The 17,917-nt window shown below is 41.9% G+C and overlaps 1 protein-coding gene across 1 annotated transcript in view; it reads right to left on the reverse strand.

Moving 5' to 3' along the window:
* alpl (alkaline phosphatase, biomineralization associated) overlaps positions 1–17,917 on the reverse strand; it is a 149,674-nt gene that overhangs the window by 29,676 nt on the left and 102,081 nt on the right. Inside the window, exon 6 of the mRNA XM_039755708.1 lies at positions 3,440–3,614. Coding sequence (XP_039611642.1) covers positions 3,440–3,614 — 175 coding nt within the window. The remainder of the gene's footprint in view (positions 1–3,439; positions 3,615–17,917) is intronic.

Below are 17,917 nucleotides of genomic sequence, written 5' to 3' on the forward strand. Positions count from 1 at the left end.
GTTTTGGGGTGTCCCCTATTAGTCTCTAATACATGTTATAATATATTCTCTAAATATTAAATTACTGCCAGCCACGTAGCTGCCATTATGGGGCAAAGGATAAAAAGAGGCTATGCAGTCAGTTTATTTTAGTAGGATTCACACTGGAAAGTGACGAATGGATCCTGAAGTAAGTGTGGCTTGGTGATGATCATTAGGGGCAGCTACCATCTTATATATATTTCTCTTCTGGTTCGTCCTGCTTCCTCTTCAAAACCGGTCCCGCCCACACGCAGCTGACACGGCATTTCTCGATTCCTATTCGTCCTCTTCCAAACCCTTCCCCACACTGCCTGCGGCATCCCATACACCCCCACACCCATAGACATAGAATTACTAGACGCCACATGACCTGCACGTCAACGTTGCCACCATATTGCGAGAGGCACTGCTGTGGAGTGAAGTAATGGATAAAGATGCCTCACGTATGAGCTGCTTGGGATTGTACAAATCGCTGTATGCTCCAAACCAGATCCCGGGGGATTACATTTCATAGGTAAGGCTGAACAATTGTTTTGGTTATATTTGGCCATTAGAAAATCCTGTTTCATAATCTTAGCACTCAAGGTCACCTTAGAATAAAATTAAACAACATTAGTAAAATTAAAAGTAGAGAATGATAAATCAAAAATCAATAATTAGCAAACAAACAAGGATAACTGGCAGTAATAGTGCAAAATTCACAATTGGTATGCCAGTTTGAAAAGATAAGTTTTGAGGGCAGTTTTAAAATGTGCTATTGAATCAAGCTGACGTATATGAGAGGGAAGAGAATTCCCGAGTTGAGGAGCATTAGGAGAGACGCTCGAGCTCCCATAGCACAGTTTGATGTGTGGTACAGAAGGTAGAGCTGCAGATGAGGATCTGAGTGAGCGAGAGGAGTGCAAGTCAGGAGGAGATCAGTGAGGTTGTGGAGAGCTTTAAATGTTCAGAACGGTATTTAGTATTGTATTCTGTAGTTAACAGGGAGCCAGTGAAGTTGAGAGAGTAGGTGTAATATGTTCAGTGGATTTAGAACAGCAGGTTATTATCCTGACAGCAGAATTCTGAATAAGTTGTAAGCAATGGATATGTTTTTGTGGGATGCCAAATAGAATAGCATTACAGTAATCTATACATGAAGTGACTCAGGCATTAACCAATACTTCAGTACTGTGTTGTGTAAGAACAGGACGAAGTCTAGAAATGTTTCGCAAATGGAAAAAGGCAGTCTGAGAAATGTTACTTATATGGAAGGAATTATTTAATAATAATAATTATTATTATTATTTAATAATTGCCATTATTAGTGTATAAATGGATATAAACAATTGCATGTAAACGATTCACCAAAATCTGTTGTATGTAAACAAGACTGTTTTAAATGTTATTTTTTTTCATCAGAAAACCCAGTTTCCACATCTACCTGTATTAGTTTAAATGGCACTTTTGCCACTCACTATAGGGTGGACGCTCTAACGTATCATGTCGACTGGGCAACACAGTGAATGAGGCGTCTATTCCTCCTTCGGACTACCACGTTCCCCACTCCTCGGTTCGTCCTGCTTCCTCTTCAAAACCGGTCCCGCCCACACGCAGCCGACATGGCATTTCTCGATTCCTATTCGTCCTCTTCCAACCCTTCGCCATGCTGCCTGCGGCCTCCCATACACCCCCACGCCGCTTTTCTCGATTCCTATTCCTCCTTCGGACTACCAAACACCTATTTACAACTACGTCCTTCAAGAAGTATTTCTTTCTTCTTGATTTCTGAATTCCTTTCTCACCGTTTTCAGTTCCCATTCTTACATCGCCATATGCTACAGTGGGCGAGGGCTAGTTAAATAAAATAGGTTCCCTTGGTGTGACACCCCTGGAGTATAAATTTAGAAAGATGATGTCAGACCACCATAACTGAAACAATGGCAGTTAATGAGCTATCTTTATGACAGCATCAGGCACAAAGCTTTATAGGTACGTAAAATACTTGGTGTCCCTTTTATGGTAGATTGCTGCTCCCCGCATCATTGGCAGTAAAGCCCAAGAATGGCAGCCCACACTTTACTAATGTCTAACTGCGTGTCCTTGAGGGACTGCTTAATCTGCCAGTGTTCCCATTTCTGAAATATATTAACAATCCATACATTGTTAAAATCCGCTTATCTAGATCAGGGTCATGGAGAGCCAGTGCCAATGCTAGCATCACTGGATACAAAGAGGGAGCCAGAAATAAAGAAACATCCTGAGAGCTATAAAGCAGAATTTCTGTTTGTTAGTTTCCCATAAACAGGCCACAGATTCAAATTTGGCACACTTGTCACTTTGGATCAGGTTTTTGACAGTACAGTGCAATCTACTGGCAGAGAAACACCTCCACGCAGAAAGTGATGCTTATCACACTTGCCTCTCAATAAGAATGTATTGCTCAGTTCCCCCTCAATACATTTAACCTTTTTTTCTTTAATCAAGCGATTCTCTCACTATTTTTGCTATGGCCCCATTTTCGATGGAGCCAAATTATATCTGACATTATTTACTGTACTTTGAGGTCGCATTTGTAGTCTCTCTCTCTATTACAGCACCATCACAATTTGCCCGACGCAGTATTCACCATTTGTAATAACTTTTCACCTGTCTGCCATTCCACTTTCTCACCCTGTAACTCATCAAGTCTACACTTGAATTCTAAAGCACATTGGAATGGCCGTCTTACTAAAATGTTCTATGCAAAGTAAAGTTTCACTGTGGAGAAGCAGCTATGGCAGCTGGGGCAGGATAGGAGAAGGAGGGATTTTCAAATTACAGTGCACGGTTGGACCATCTGTCTTCTCGATATTTCAAGCCAAAAAGGACCAAGTGGTATCTCAGAGACATGGATTCAATCCTGGACCGCAGTCTATAGCCCTTGACTTCTAAAAGAATGTGCAGCAGCAACAATGGGATGCATCTTTTCCTCTACGGTAAAGCAATGTTTAAGGATTATTGTAATTTTTTGGTACTGTATCATCTTAATAGCCAATTTTGTCCCTTCCATCCTCTGCCCCATATAGTTGATTTGAAAACTAAGGGACAAGGTCACTGAAGGGAGAATGTAGAGAGTGACAGATGACAGGGGATCCATGGCAGGTTGTAATTCGGAATTTGTCTCCCTGACCGCAGCAGCCCAAACTTGGGGACATAGTAAGATTGCAAATTGACTCCTCGGATACTGGACTGTAGTAAAAGCCATGTATGTAGATCAGTTTTATTTTATATAACGCCTTTCAGTGGTGAGCACCTTCATAACAAATGCCAATGCAACTGAACACACAATAAGCTGGGGATGTAGAGAAGTTTTCTGAGGGCACTGAAGATGTCAAACATGGAATTTGCTGCTATTATATATATGGAGACTGAGAGAAAAACAAAGTTTGGTCTGCACCTTCATCTTTGGCCCACTTCAGGATAGATGTAACTTCATTCCCACTTGTGGTGTTACACTTGGAACGTACAGCCGCAGCACTAACGCCCACCGTCCCCTCGTTGGCCTTCACTCCGCACAGGTAGGCAGTGGCAGTTCCCGCACTATCAGGCACTTGAGCGTTTGTGTTGTAGGTCTGAAATGGAAGCAGAAAAAGAAGTGAGGACAAGTCTTTGTTAATCGCTCACAGAATCATCATCAACTCTTGGCTTCTCACTGCACTTCAAGACAAGCGCACTAATGTCCATTCCACTTTGTTTTCTTCAGGTAGGTCTTCCAAATTTAAGTATATGGTGTACAAGGTTGATGGAATTGGGCAGGATGTGCGTGTGTCCAGGACTCTAAGATGAGCTTCCATTCCACCCAAAGCTTGTTGCTTTCTTGTGCCCAAAATGTCTGTAATGGTCTTCTGATCCCATGATCCTTAAACTGGACTTCATGGATTTCATAAATTAATAAATATGCTTACATGGATATAGCATAGACCAGCACATAATACTCTAGGAAATAAACATTTTATGACATAGTGCACCATTTAGGATTCATAGATGTGTCATAAGTCAGTCTTCATATTTGCTGTATCTAATCAGAGATCAGATGCGGTCAAAAGCTTCATGAGGATCGGTGAGATGAGGAGCCGTTATTAGTGAAAGTCCAGTTTCTTACACATGGTGAATGGGTAACCAGCATATCACAGGTGACATTAATTCAATTAAAAATAGCTAGTCCGCCTAACCTGAATGTCTCTGAGGTGCAGCAAGACCTGGGGAGATCATGGAAGCTCAATATTGAGAGTTAGTGGGCCAAAATTCAACCAACCTCTGTCCCCTAGTGCTGCTCCAAAAGTTGCCATTGGTCAACTTCTCTTCTTATACCCTTTAAGAAAGAAAGGACCAACCAGCATCTCAGACAGGGCCAGCTCTACCATACAGGAAAACCAAGAAGTCAGCAAAGTTTTCTGAGGGCGGAAATTTGTTAACTGTAATGGACGTAGCCATTGGCCTCAGGAGGTTGAGGATTCCACTAATTTTCCTTACTACCAGAACTCCCACTTTTTGATTCAATATTTTTGTGTGACATGTGTGAATCTTCAAGGGGAAAACAACCCCACTGTTTCATGCATGAACCCTCAGATGCTCCCAGCACTTGTCAATATGACATTCATGTACGACTTGTCTGAATGTCCGAGAAGGACCCCAGCCCAGCTTTTCAATCCAACATCTGTGTGTGACTTTTTGTGAACACCAAAGGGGAATACCACCCCAAGCAATAATATGTGTAGCAACTGCCTTCAAGACTCGGTTTGGGTATAACATTTTCACTTATGCCTAGGGAAGCAAAACCACTCAAAGCTGGCCCTGATCTCAGAGATATGTGCTAAACCCTGGAGTGCAGTTTGCCTGTATGGACTTTTGAGTCCACAATAAAATACTGCAGAACGGCAAAGATGTTGAAGTGACTTGCCACTGAAAGACCTGCAGATTTTTTTGAGATAGCATACTGTAAACCTATTGAACATAGCGGACCTCAGATCTCAGATAGCATACTGTAACTCTGTTGAACATATCTCCTCGAACATAGTTACCTCAGTTTAACAGGAATACTCCAATTGGTAAGAGAATAAATATTTTATTCTCATTTCATGATTTTTACTCCGATAAATAATAATTCATTTTTCTTTTACATGTTTATAGTATTTTATGATTTTGACTCCAATAAATAATAATTTTTCTTTTGTACATTTACAGATTTTACTAATATTCTGGCCGTAACTGAGGGTTGGGCGCCAAAGGCGCCAGGGAGGTTTGCCCCCTTAGTATATATACTGTATATACATCTCTGTTATAATAAAAAAATCCTGGGACAAGACGAGACTTTTTAGCTTGGGATGAGACGTGACTTTTTCAGAGAAATACTTTTATGTCCCGCGAGACGAGACTTTGTGCCAAGAGATTCAACCACGCCTGGGGCCGGAAATAAAAGACAAAGAGTAGATGACAAAGTAGAATGTTGTAAAGAATTCAAAAACGCTGGTGCAATACACATGCAGAGCAGGTTAGAGATAATGAAAGTCTCAAAAAACTGATAGCAAACATCGCATTGGCGCAAACAAACAGAAATTCTTACTCGGTGAAATAACGAAACAGTGAAGAGATTGAATATATTGTTTGGATTTAAACTTTATGTCAGAGACTTTTAGATCATTAAATTCGTGTTGCCATCAGGGAAAAGTAGTGTTTCTTCCCAATGAAGAGGCATATCTGCAAGAATTAAAAGATTTGTTGTTTGGTGAAAGTGAAATCCACATACGCAAGCGGCACAGAAGTGAAGTGGCTGGCACATAGCAAGCAGGGGGCAAAGCCACCTAATACATATATATATATATATATATATAAATATATATAGTGTCAGGGATGCCAGGGGCCATGACCCGGCCGGGACGTCATGGGGGACCGGATGTGGGTCTGTGCCCACCCTGGATCACGTGGGGGTTGCCTTCCGGGCTGCTCTGGGGGCCACGGGTATAGGGCATGGAAGCTCCACCCAGTAGGGGCCCGTGGTCACTGCCAGGAGGCGCCCCAATGCCTTGGGGACCTGTTACCAAAGCACTTCCGACCACACCAGGAAGTGCTGGGGGGAAGACTTTGGACGTTACCCGGAGAGCTGCCGGGAGGACAGCCGGCACATCCGCCATGCTGGGGCGTGGCTAAGGGAGGAATGCCAGGAACACCTGGTGCTCATCCGGGTACTGAATAAAAGGGGCCGTCTCCATTCATTCGAGGCTGGAGTCGGGAGGAGGAAGGACGAAGCTCAGGAGAGCTGTGGAGGCAGCCCGAAGAAAGGCATTGTGGCCAGGACTGTGACTTTGGGGTTTGTGCACGTGACTTATTTGTGTAAATATTGTAAATAAACAGTGCGTGGTGAATTTAAGATATATATATTTATTTCAAGACTTTCAGAAAAAAGCTAAATTTCCCCCAGGAGCAAATAATATTCTATTTGTATAATAAAGGATACCAGTCTATTGCAGGACTCACTTAGTTTTGAACTGCCTAAGCTGACCTTCATGTCTGTGAGATGCTTCAAGTAAATTAAAATATCTGAAAAATATGCGCAAACATGTGAAGGAAAAACGAACTCCACAAACAGAGTGACAAGGTGTGGGATTTGAGTGCAAGATGCTGACCCCCGTGCCACTGCATCACTCCTATGGATTGTCACAGTGTATATGTTGCATATTATGAGAGCCATCTTGTATTACTTGTCAAATTCTTAAATGCTTTTTAATAGTCAGTTTTTTTAATCTAATTACAGCAATAGTTTGATACTTGTTCCACATGTTTGCCCCTTATAATAAGCACACAATCAGAGGTAATATCCATCAAATCAAATGTCAACACCTATTTAATGACTTTTCCTCCAGGATCAAGTCCCTGTTGTGCTGAAGCTTTTCCTATTCAATATGTGACATATTTTACACACTAATAGCACAGAAGTACCACCTGTTATTCTGCCACTGAGTAAAACCTAGGGGTCCCTGCACACCAAACACGTTACCTGGAACACAGAGGGCAGCAGGACAATAAAGTTCGGGATATACTGCGCATCAATATGCATTCCAGCAATTCTGAACAAATCTAGCAGATTGCTGCTATGCTGATGGAGCTGTGCCATGGGAAATATTACTGCTAGTGCACAGGCTTCTGCCCATATTAAATTAAATAGACTGAGACTTGGCAAGGGGATTGTACTGACCAGTCAGTTTAGAGAATTGCCTATGCCCTTGGATAATGTATACATATAGGCTCACAAATGAATTGATAAATTATGGTTGAGTCCCTAACTTGGTGGGACAGGTTTTGATCTTTTTAACTAGCAGAATACAAAGAGTCAGTGTTATGGGCTGTTTTTCCGAAAGCCTAACTTAATCGACTGGATCACCCTAAGGCTTCCGTCTGTCTCCACTTTGTTTATTTTATACAGAGGTGACTCCTGCAGTTCACATAAGGGCAGACATACAGTGGATTCTGAATGCTTTCAGACTTTGTCTCTTTCTGCACACTTTATTGTGATACCGATTTAATTTCAAATAAATACATTTGACATTTAGTCCATGAATCTTCACTCGATAGCATAAAATGACAAAGTGAAAATGTTTTCAGAAAAGTTTGCAAATTAATTAAGAAATTAAAAGCTGAAATCTCTCAATTATATACAGACCCTCAGCTGTGTTACTCCAAATGCCTTATTTTATGCACTTGTTTGTCTGATTCCTTTACCCCAGGTGACTTACAGCATTCAATATACAATTGATTATATTTCTTTCACTTTCTTCTAATAGGGGCATACACAAGTGACTTGCTCATGATCACACTGCAGGGATTGAACCCTCAACCTGCCAGTAACTTCCCTCCACACAGGGTCTCCCATGGTTCTACTGTATATGAATATGCTGCAGAATCGGTGAGCTTACTTGTGTTTATTATTGTAATTTGATTTATTGGGTTTCTTTGGATTCTGTGTTGAGACTTTGTTTGCCTTGGATTGCCTACCTGGCATTTTCTTTCATGCCTTTTGTGCTCTTAGGAGATTCATAGTGTGATCGAGCATTTTTTGTGAAAATAAACTAAGTTTGCCCTCACGACTTGCTGGGGTGTGATGATAAATTGTTCCCAGTGGGTATTTTTGGAACTTTTCATGACTCTTGTTCTTTGGAACTCTCAGTTCATGACAGGCATATCTGGAAAAGCATGCCTACCTTATGGAGTGCTGGCTGTTCCTTCTCACAGTGCACTTCCAGATCCCCCTCAGACACGTGGAATACATTACCAAGTAGTGTGGTGGAGAGCAGGACTTTAGGGGCCTCCAAATCTCGACTCGATGTTATTTTAGACAATTTCGGTGAATAAGATGAATGAGCTTGGTGGGCTGAAAGGCCTGTTCTCGTCACAGTTTTTCTAAAGTTGTAATAGCGTCTCACACATGCTTAATGGATTCCAATCCATCACAGGGCACACTTATGCAGGAGCAATTTAAAAATCAACCCTTAACCTAACATACATATATTTGATATGTGGGAGGAAAGCAGACACTAACAGAGTGTGCAAATTCCTTTCTGTATTTAAACATCTGACCAGGCTTGGGATTTGAGCCCCTGTGGGTCAACATCATTTACCACTGGACCACAATATTGCTCAAGCAGAATTTAGAAATGAATCATCATTTCTAAACTGTTATGTTAATGCTATTATTTAAGCAGATCTGATTAAGTTTCTTTGGAAGTGCAAATAGTATGTTTTTTTAAAAAAATTTTTATTCCTAGCATTTAATGATATTTTCTCATGTTTCTAGCATTAACTCTTATCAGCCTGTTTAGGCTACACCATGAAGCTAAAAACTGCTAAAAAGAATAAGAGTCAGGCACGTAGCCATGTAGAGCTCTGTTTGCACATTTCTTCCCCTTATTAAATAGTGTCCCACAATATAAACTGCTCAGAAAAATTAAAGGAACACTTTGAAAACACATCAGAGCTCAATGGGAAAAAAATCCTGCTGGATATCTCTACTGATATGAACTGGGTAATGTGTTAGGAACAAAAGGATGCCACATCATTTGACGGAAATGAAAATTATCAATGTACAGAGGGGCTGAATTTAAAGACACCCCGAAAATCAAAGTGAAAAAATGATGTGGCAGGCTCATCCATTTTGCCGAAATGTCATTGCAGCAAATCCAAAACGTACTCAGTAGTTTGTTTGGCCCCCACATGCTTGTATGCATACCTAACAACATCGGGAGGTGGGGGGGTTCATGCTCCTAATGAGATGATGATGGTGTCCTAGGGGATTTCCTCCAAAATCAGGACCAAGGCATCACTGAGCTCCTGGACAGTCTGAGGTGCAACCTGGCGGCGTTGGATGGACCGAAACATAATTTCACACCCAGAAGTGTTCTATTGGATTGAGGTCAGGTGAGCGTGGGGGGCCAGTCAATGGTATCAATTCCTTCATCCTCCAGGAACTGCCCGCATACTCTCGCCACATGAGTCCAGCCATTGTCGTACACCAGGAGGAACCCAGGACCCACTTCACCAGCATAGTGTCTGACAATGGGTCCAAGGATTTCATCTCGATACCTAAGGACAGTCAAGGTGCCGTTGTCTAGCCTGTAGAGGTCTGTGTGTCCCTCCATGGATATGCCTTCCCAGACCATTACTGACCCACCACCACATTGGTTAAGCTGAACAATGTTACAGGCGGCATAATGTTCTCCACAGCTTCTCCAGACCCTATCACGTCTGTCACATGTGCTCAGGGTGAATCTGCTCTCATCTGTGAAAAGCACAGGGCACCAATGGTGGACCTGCCAATTCTGGTATTCTATGGCAAATGATAATCGAGCTCCACGGTGCCAGGTGGGCAGTGAGCACAGGGCCCACTAGAGGATGTTGGGCCCTCAGGCCACCCTTATGAAGTCTGTTTCTGATTGTTTGGTCAGAGACATTCACATCAGTGGCATGCTGGAGGTCATTTTGTAGGGCTCTGTTCCTCATTGCCCAAAGGAGCAGATACTGGTGGGTCCTGCTGATGGGTTAAGGACCTTCTACAGCCCCGTCCAGCTCTCCTAGAGTAACTGCCTGTCTCCTGGAATCTTCTCCATGCCCTTGAGATTGTGCTGGAAGACACAGCAAACCTTCTGGCAATGGCACATATTGATGTGCCATACTGGTGAAGTTGGACTACCTGTGGCACCTCTGTAGGGTCCAGGTATCGCCTCATGCTACCAATAGTGACACTGACCGTAGCCAAATGCAAAACGAGTGAAAATACAGATGAGGAGGGAAAAATGTCAGTGGCTTCTACCTGTTAAACCAGTCCTGTTTTGGGTGTCGTCGACCAGATCAATAGCCCAGAAGTTTCATTTACTTGATGTTATTGTTGCATGCTGCTGGGGGTGGAGCCTAGCCGGGACACCCAGGAGGACCGGAGGAGGGCTTGTGCCTCCTCCAGACCTCGAGGGGGTGACCGCCCTGGTTGTGTTGGGGGCCATGGGTAGAGGGCTTGGAAGCTCAACCCTGTAGGGGCCCATGGCCACTGCCAGGCGGTGCCCCGGTGCCTGAAGAACCCTGGACCTCAGCACTTCCGCAACACCAGGAAGTTCTGGGGGGAAGAAGACTGGGGACACCCGGAGGGCTTCCGAGTGTGCAGCCGGCACTTCCGCCACACGGGGGTGCGTCCACAGGGGATTGCCGGGAAGCAACTGAAGCCCATCCGGGCTGGTATTTAAGGGGCCGCCTCCCTTCATTCAGTAGCAAGAGTTGGGTGGAAGAGGATGGAGCTGAGAGAGATTGGAATGGAGGACAAAGGCACCAGAGACTGTGAGGCCTGGACTTTGGGGGATCGGTGCTGGAGGCACTGGGATGTGCACTGAACAATATTGTAAATATTCTGTAAATAAACGTGTGTTGGGTGAGAAAACGATGTCCGTCTGTCTGTCCGTTCCACACTATACTCGGATTAAAAAGTGTTCCTTTAATTTTTTTGAGCAGTATGTTAAAGGTACATTGGCTACATGACCTCCCTACTAGCTGGGCCTTCACCTCCTGGCTCAGTGTTATATCATCACCACATATCAAGCACATTTTAAATCCATACTGTTGATTCTCCATTCATTTTTTAAACCCCCTAAGTCCAAGTCTGGTTACAGGGACTGGAAGCTGTTAAAAGAAGCCAAATGTATTCAGTTTGGTCATAACTTGCAAAATTTCTCATGTTTAAAACAATACTGAGCACAGGGAGATATGGGGGTCCAGAGGTTAGCATTGATGATTCATAGCTCAAAGATAGTTGGAATAAATCCTGGCCCAGTCAAAGGATGCGTGGAATTCTTGTATTCTCCCATCCATCTTTATGGTATTTTAAGATGAGTGCGTTTGACCAATTGGTGACTTTAAATTGAATATAAAGTGATTTTCGGTTGCAGACTTCATTTTTATAATCTTAGTGAGTTAAAGGCTGTCTCAGAACACTCCAGTGACTGTCTGCCATGTCAACTAACATCCCCAACAACTCAGTCCAAACAGTCTGTGTGACGATGTGGGTTCGCTTCGAGCTCCTATCCGTCTGCTGGGAGCTCTAAAACCCGACACCGTCAGTAATGTCACCGAGATCAGCTGACAAATGAAGACAATCCTCTAATGAAGCCAGGGGATAGTGCAAAAGCACTTTTATTTTTAAAACCAACAAAACAGAGTCCAAACAAAGTCAATAGTGCAGTGCTCCACCGTTTCAATAAATAACCCATAAAAGCAAGTGTTCAGCGGGGATAAAAACAATAAATAAATCCTTTAAAATTCAAGTTTAAAAATGCAGTCTCACTCTTCACGATCCTAGCACACCTCGTTCTCTAGTTCTCCATTGCTCACCCATAACTCTTGTAACCGGCGGAGACCCCAACAGGAATGAGCTCCAAACGGCCGACCTCCGTCTTGGCTTCCTTACGGACATCACTGCCAGACCGTCCAAGGCTGGCTCTCCTCCCTTCTTCTTTCGTGCTCACGTAGTCGCTCCTCAGATCCCTTGGGAGGACACTTGCCAACCGAACATTCAGTGGGGTGAACTAGCCCCTAGAGCACCACAACCAAACGCTCCTTCGCGGGGCCCCAGCTCGTGCTGTGTCCTCCTTTCAGGTGGCCAGATCATCCATTCCAAGACTGCCCTTCATTTTCTTTCACATTCTTTAACCTCTTTTCTTTTCTTCTCCTCGATCGATCTATCCATCCCCCCTTTCCTGCTGCCAACCCGTATATATACACACATCCTTAATCACACGCCGCAGGAAGCCAATGAAGCAATTAAGAACGATCACACCCACACGTGCAGGTGCGACTCGCTCCAACTACCTCATTAACTTCCCGCAGTCATGCAATCGCGCCCACGGAGAACGACTATACGGATTTAAAACCTGGCCCTTATCTTTTTATGAAGCCGTGGACACGCTATACCACAGTCTGCAACTCGTCCAGTGTATTGATTTTGTCTTTGGTCATCTGGATGAGCTTTATGTCTGCATGAGTTTGGGATCAATGAGCGATCATCCAGAAATTCAATGCTGCAATGTAGCTACGAGCAATAAGGAGTCACAGGTGTTTTGGACCTGACAAAACAGAAGAGACTTGTCTGTCTGATGTCTTGTGTGTTTTATTTACAACAACAGCAAGGAAAAATAAAGAGTTGAGGCTGTGGGCTGAGCTCACCTTACCTGTAAAGCACCATCAGGCAGCCGTCAGGTCAAGAGGTAAGCTTGTGATACTTTGTAAATGTGAAACTGTGCTGGAAAGTCATCACTGAGTTGCCGAAATTTAATATCTCCTGTAATTTCTTGTCAATGAAGGAGGAGTAGGGGGGTCCCTCTTGCAGTCTAGTGCCCTTGTGACTGCATATGAAACTGGCGAGCAGGGGAGAGAGCAATCTTGGAGATTGGGGTCCTCGGCCAGAAAGGGGAGGGGCCTCCTTGGAGATAAAATATGAAATCGATAAGGTTCCTTGGAGATCAGTGCCCATGTGAAAATGATGGAACTAAGGGAGAAGGGGGGACCAAACAGGGCTGCTTACTCGGCCTGTGCCCTAGAGCAAGCCCTGAATCTGACTGATCAAGCGATGAGATCAGCAACATCAAGTTTGGCATCCCCTCTAACTAGAAGCAGTGTAATGTGCCATTTGTATAAGTGATGTTGTGTTTGTGTCATGGAGTGGACTGGATTGGTTCCTTTCCTGTGCAAGATTTTGACAGAACAGACTCCAGCCTGTATGACCCTGCAATGGATTAAGTATGTGTAATAATGGATAAATATGAGCTCTTGTAGAAGAGATATCTCTGGGAAAGAAACTAAGAACTCCTAACACCTGAAGGCACGTTCTCCTCTATTTTCAGGTGGGTACCAGAAGTGTTTGAGTAAAATTGGCATAGGAAAGGAGGATTTGCTCTTTTGGGTCACATTCCCCCCCAACATTATAAAGTGGGAAGAAACAAAAGAAAGAACAGTTCACCCATAGCTACCACCACTTCACTGGAGATGCTGTTCCAGATTGTAATGTATTATCGAGAGAGGGTATTGGTGTTTTAACTCAGGCAGAGACTCATCCCTGCAAACCAAGGCCAGTTTTGGGAGGTCCAGACAGAGTCATGATCTGACTTACAGCACCATTTGGGACCAGCCATTTGACTCTATGTCAGATTGTCCCTATGGCAGTCACAAAGTGTACAGGTCATTGCAATTGAGGCTCTGTGGATCAGCTGGTACAGAGTAGTGCAAACCGATCTTCAAGTCTTGGCATCCGTACGTCTGGTCTGCATAAGGCAGTGTTTCTCAGCCAGTGGATTGTGCTGCTGGTGTGTCACAAGTTGCCATTGTTCATTTGTGAGAAGGTCTTGGATGGTCATAAGTCATCTTGTTTCACCAAGGATTGGACCTGACCACACTTACTTCATGAAGGGTGTGGTTTGCAATTACTATTAGGCTGTCAATGGAATTAAAAAGGCCAAAGAGATTCATGGGAGTCAGAACCATAAAGGCTGAGAAACATTACTATAAGGGAAGGCGGTGTAGGCTGAATGCATTAGCCATGTGGATGATCCAAACAAACCTTAAAGGGTCTTCCAAGAGTCAGAAAACATATGAGACCCTGTAAAGTAATAATTATAATAACAAATGGTTTATTGCTATGGCTGTTTTTGGTAATTTCTAGACCATTGTTACCCTTTTGTTTTCTTATAAGTTTAAATCATTTTAACTCAGCTGTAAATTGGCACAGATAACTAAGTCTCCACATGCACCTCAAAGTTCTATACTCCATGCACACATTATCTAACTAGCTAGGGAAGATGATAAAACTGTTGTACATATCTTTGGTTAGATGTATAATCTTAGATCATAAACATGAAATACAGTAACTTGATTTATATTTTTAAATGTTTGTTACACTAATGCTCAAATTCCTGCACTATGTATGATCCTTATGATGTCAGAGGGTAAATGTGACAGAAGCACTTTGAAAGCTATGATTGCAATTTGAAGAAAGGTCAAAGTCAAACTAACCTCAAGTCTGCAAGAATCCCAGTCACTTTAAAATGTGTTGGCATGCAGTAATTAATTTGTTTGACAAATTCTCTTTAAGGCTATGGGCCTCATTTAAAAATAACATGGCCCTCCAGTTCATTCAAGTTTACAGCCTCGTGCAAAATGTTCATTTCTTTTGAAACACCTACAAACTTACAACAAATAAGGGTAAATTTATACTGTGTTCCAATTACTTTGGAAATCGGATGTTGGAGCTGTGAATGATGTCACACCCCAGTTGACTTCATTCCAGTAAAACATTTAGAAAATCAATATAAACGGAAATCTTTGTTGTATAGGCTCTTTGAGTTTTACTTAATAGATAGAAATTTCTTTGTTCGTTGTGGCAATGGTTCTCAACCTGTGGGGCGGGCCCCCATAGGGGGGGCATGAAGTAACAAAAAGGGGGGTGCGAAGATGTGAAAAAAAGAAAATAAGAATTAAAAATAAGCAAAATACATCTATTGAAACCAAAACAAATTAACTTAAACTACATTCTGATACTAGAAAAATAAATATAGAGTTAGATAAATGTCAATAAAAGTTAAGAAGGTATAATAAAATATGGATAGATAGATAGATAGATAGATAGATAGATAGATAGATAGATAGATAGATAGATAGATAGATAGATAGATACTTTATTAATCCCAAGGGGAAATTCACATAATACAGCAGCAGTATACTGATACAAAGAAACAATATTAAATTAAATAGTAATAAAAATGAAAAAAATTAAAATAAAATTAATGTTAGCATTTACTCCCCATGATAATTAATGATATATCATTAATTAAAAAAGAACAAATTAGTATTAGTGGGCTCCTTTCAAAAAAATGTTAGGGAGGTGCGATTAAAACTGTTATGAAAACTTGGGTCACAATTACTTAAAGGTTGAGAAATGCTGGGTTGTGGTAATTCTACTTTGAAGACACATGATTTTCTCTATGGTGATTCCACAAGGATCTATCCTGGCTCCACTACTCTTCTCACTCAGAATGCTTTCATCGGGTCAGATTATCTTGAGGCACAAGGTGAGTGACCATATCTATGCTGACGACACACAACTGTATTTATCAATAGCGCCTGATGACCCCGACTCTCTTGGTTCACTGACCCAATGTCTTACTTGTGTTTTTTCTGAGTGGATGAGTAGTATTTTTTTAAACTAAATAAGGAAAAAAGAGATTTTAGTGATTGCCAAAAATGGATATAATGAAGGTATTAGAGATAAACTTGATCCATTAGTCAAGACAGAGGTAAAGAATTTGGGGGTAATTTTTGACTCTGACCTAAATTTTAAATCACATATTAATCAGATTACCAGGACAGCACTTTCATTTATGGAATATAGCAAAAGTTAGACCACTTATAAATTTGCAAGATGTTTTTAGTTGACTTCTTCTTCTTTCGTCTGCTCCCGTTAAGGGTTGCCACAGCAACCCTTCCATATCTCTCACCACATCCATAAACCTTCTCTTAGGCCTTCCTCTTTTCCTCTTCCATGGCAGCTGTATCCTTGGCATCCTTCTCCCAATATACTCAGCATCTCTCCTCTGCACATGTCCAAACCAACACAATCTCGCCTCTCTGACTTTGTCTCCCAACTGTCCAACCTGAGCTGACCCTCTAATGTCCTCATTTCTAATCCCGTCCATCCTCGTCACACCCAATGCAAATCTTAGCATCTTTAACTCTGCTACCTCCAGCTTGGTCTCCTGCTTTCTGGTCAGTGCCACTGTCACCAACCCATATAACATAGCTGGTCTCAATACCATCCTGTAGATCTTCCCTTTCACTCTTGCTGATATCCGTCTGTCACAAATTAATCTTCTCCACTCATTCCACCCTGCCTGAACTCTTTTTTCCACCTCTCTTCCACAATCCCCATTACTCTGTACTGTTGATCCCAAGTATTTAAACTTATCCACCATCACCAACTCTACTCCTTGCATCCTCATCATTCCACTGACCTCCCTCTAATTTACACACATGTATTCTGTCTTGTTCCTACTGACCTTCATTCGTCTCCTCTCCATAGCATATCTCCACCTCTCCAAGATGTCCTCAACCTGCTCCCTACTATTGCTACAGGTCACAATGTCATCAGCAAAATTTGTTTTTAGTTGACTAGATTACTGTAACACCTTTTTAGGACTGCCTGAAGAAGATATGAATCATTTGCAATGAGTGCGGAAAGCAGCTGCTAGAATCTTAAATAGGAAAAGAAAATCCAAGCACATCACACCATTTTTGTATTAACTACACTGGTTACCTGTGCCGTTTAGATTTGACTTTAAAAATACTGCTTATGATTTAAAAAACCTTCAATAATCTCACTCCATCCTATATCTCAGAATGTTTTTCACCTCTCACTCCAAATCATAACCTTAGATCTTTAAATGAGCGTCTGCTTATAATTCCAAGAGCTAAACGTAAAAGAAGTGTAGAGGCGGCCTTCTGCTGTTATGCACCTAAAATCTGAAACAGCTGAACAATAGAAATTCGCCATTCGGTGGAGCACTTTAAAAAACTGTTAAAAACATTTTTAACATGTGCTTTCATAACTTCATTTTAGTGTAACCCTGATAAATTATATATACGTACATTCAGTAATCAATTTTCTCATGGCTCTGCAAGTCATACTAATCCCTACTTTTCTCTGCTGTTCTTTTTCCGTTTTTTCTGTGGTGACGTGAAGCCTGAAAACCATGAGGACTAATTTCGATCATTTATGTTAAGACAGAATGCCCAGTGCGGTCTGGGTGGTCTCGTGGCCTTGGAACCCCTGCAGATTTAGTTTTTTTCTCTTACGCCCTCTTTTTGTCCTCCCGGCCATCAGACCTTACTTTATTCTTTGTTACTAAGTATTGCCTAATGTTATTTTAATTTTTTATAATCTTTACTTTCTTCATCTTGTAAATCACTTTGACCTACACCACTTGTATGAAAATGTGCTATATAAATAAATGTTGTTGTTGTAGTTGTTATAAAAGGAAAACCTTTGTTGTGCTTGCTCCATCAGCATAAGTAGCAGTTCATATCAGTACGTTATTTGGTATTTTGCGCATTGACGGATAAACATTGGACAGTACTGTGTGCCCAATTGATTTAATGAGACACAAATAGACAGAAATGGTAATAAACAGTGTAATACTACAGCTTTCTCTAATGTTTGTGGTGTACATTGCCATTTTGGATTGATGTTATAATCTTGACAGAGCAGGCCTGAGTTTCCAAGTAGGAAATCCAACTTATTGTGCCATTAAGAGTTGAAAATTCCAACAAGTAATTCAGAAATTTTGACTTTCCAATTCAA

The sequence above is a fragment of the Polypterus senegalus genome, chromosome 6, assembly GCF_016835505.1.
Source record: "Polypterus senegalus isolate Bchr_013 chromosome 6, ASM1683550v1, whole genome shotgun sequence".
NCBI classification, from domain to species: domain Eukaryota; kingdom Metazoa; phylum Chordata; class Cladistia; order Polypteriformes; family Polypteridae; genus Polypterus; species Polypterus senegalus.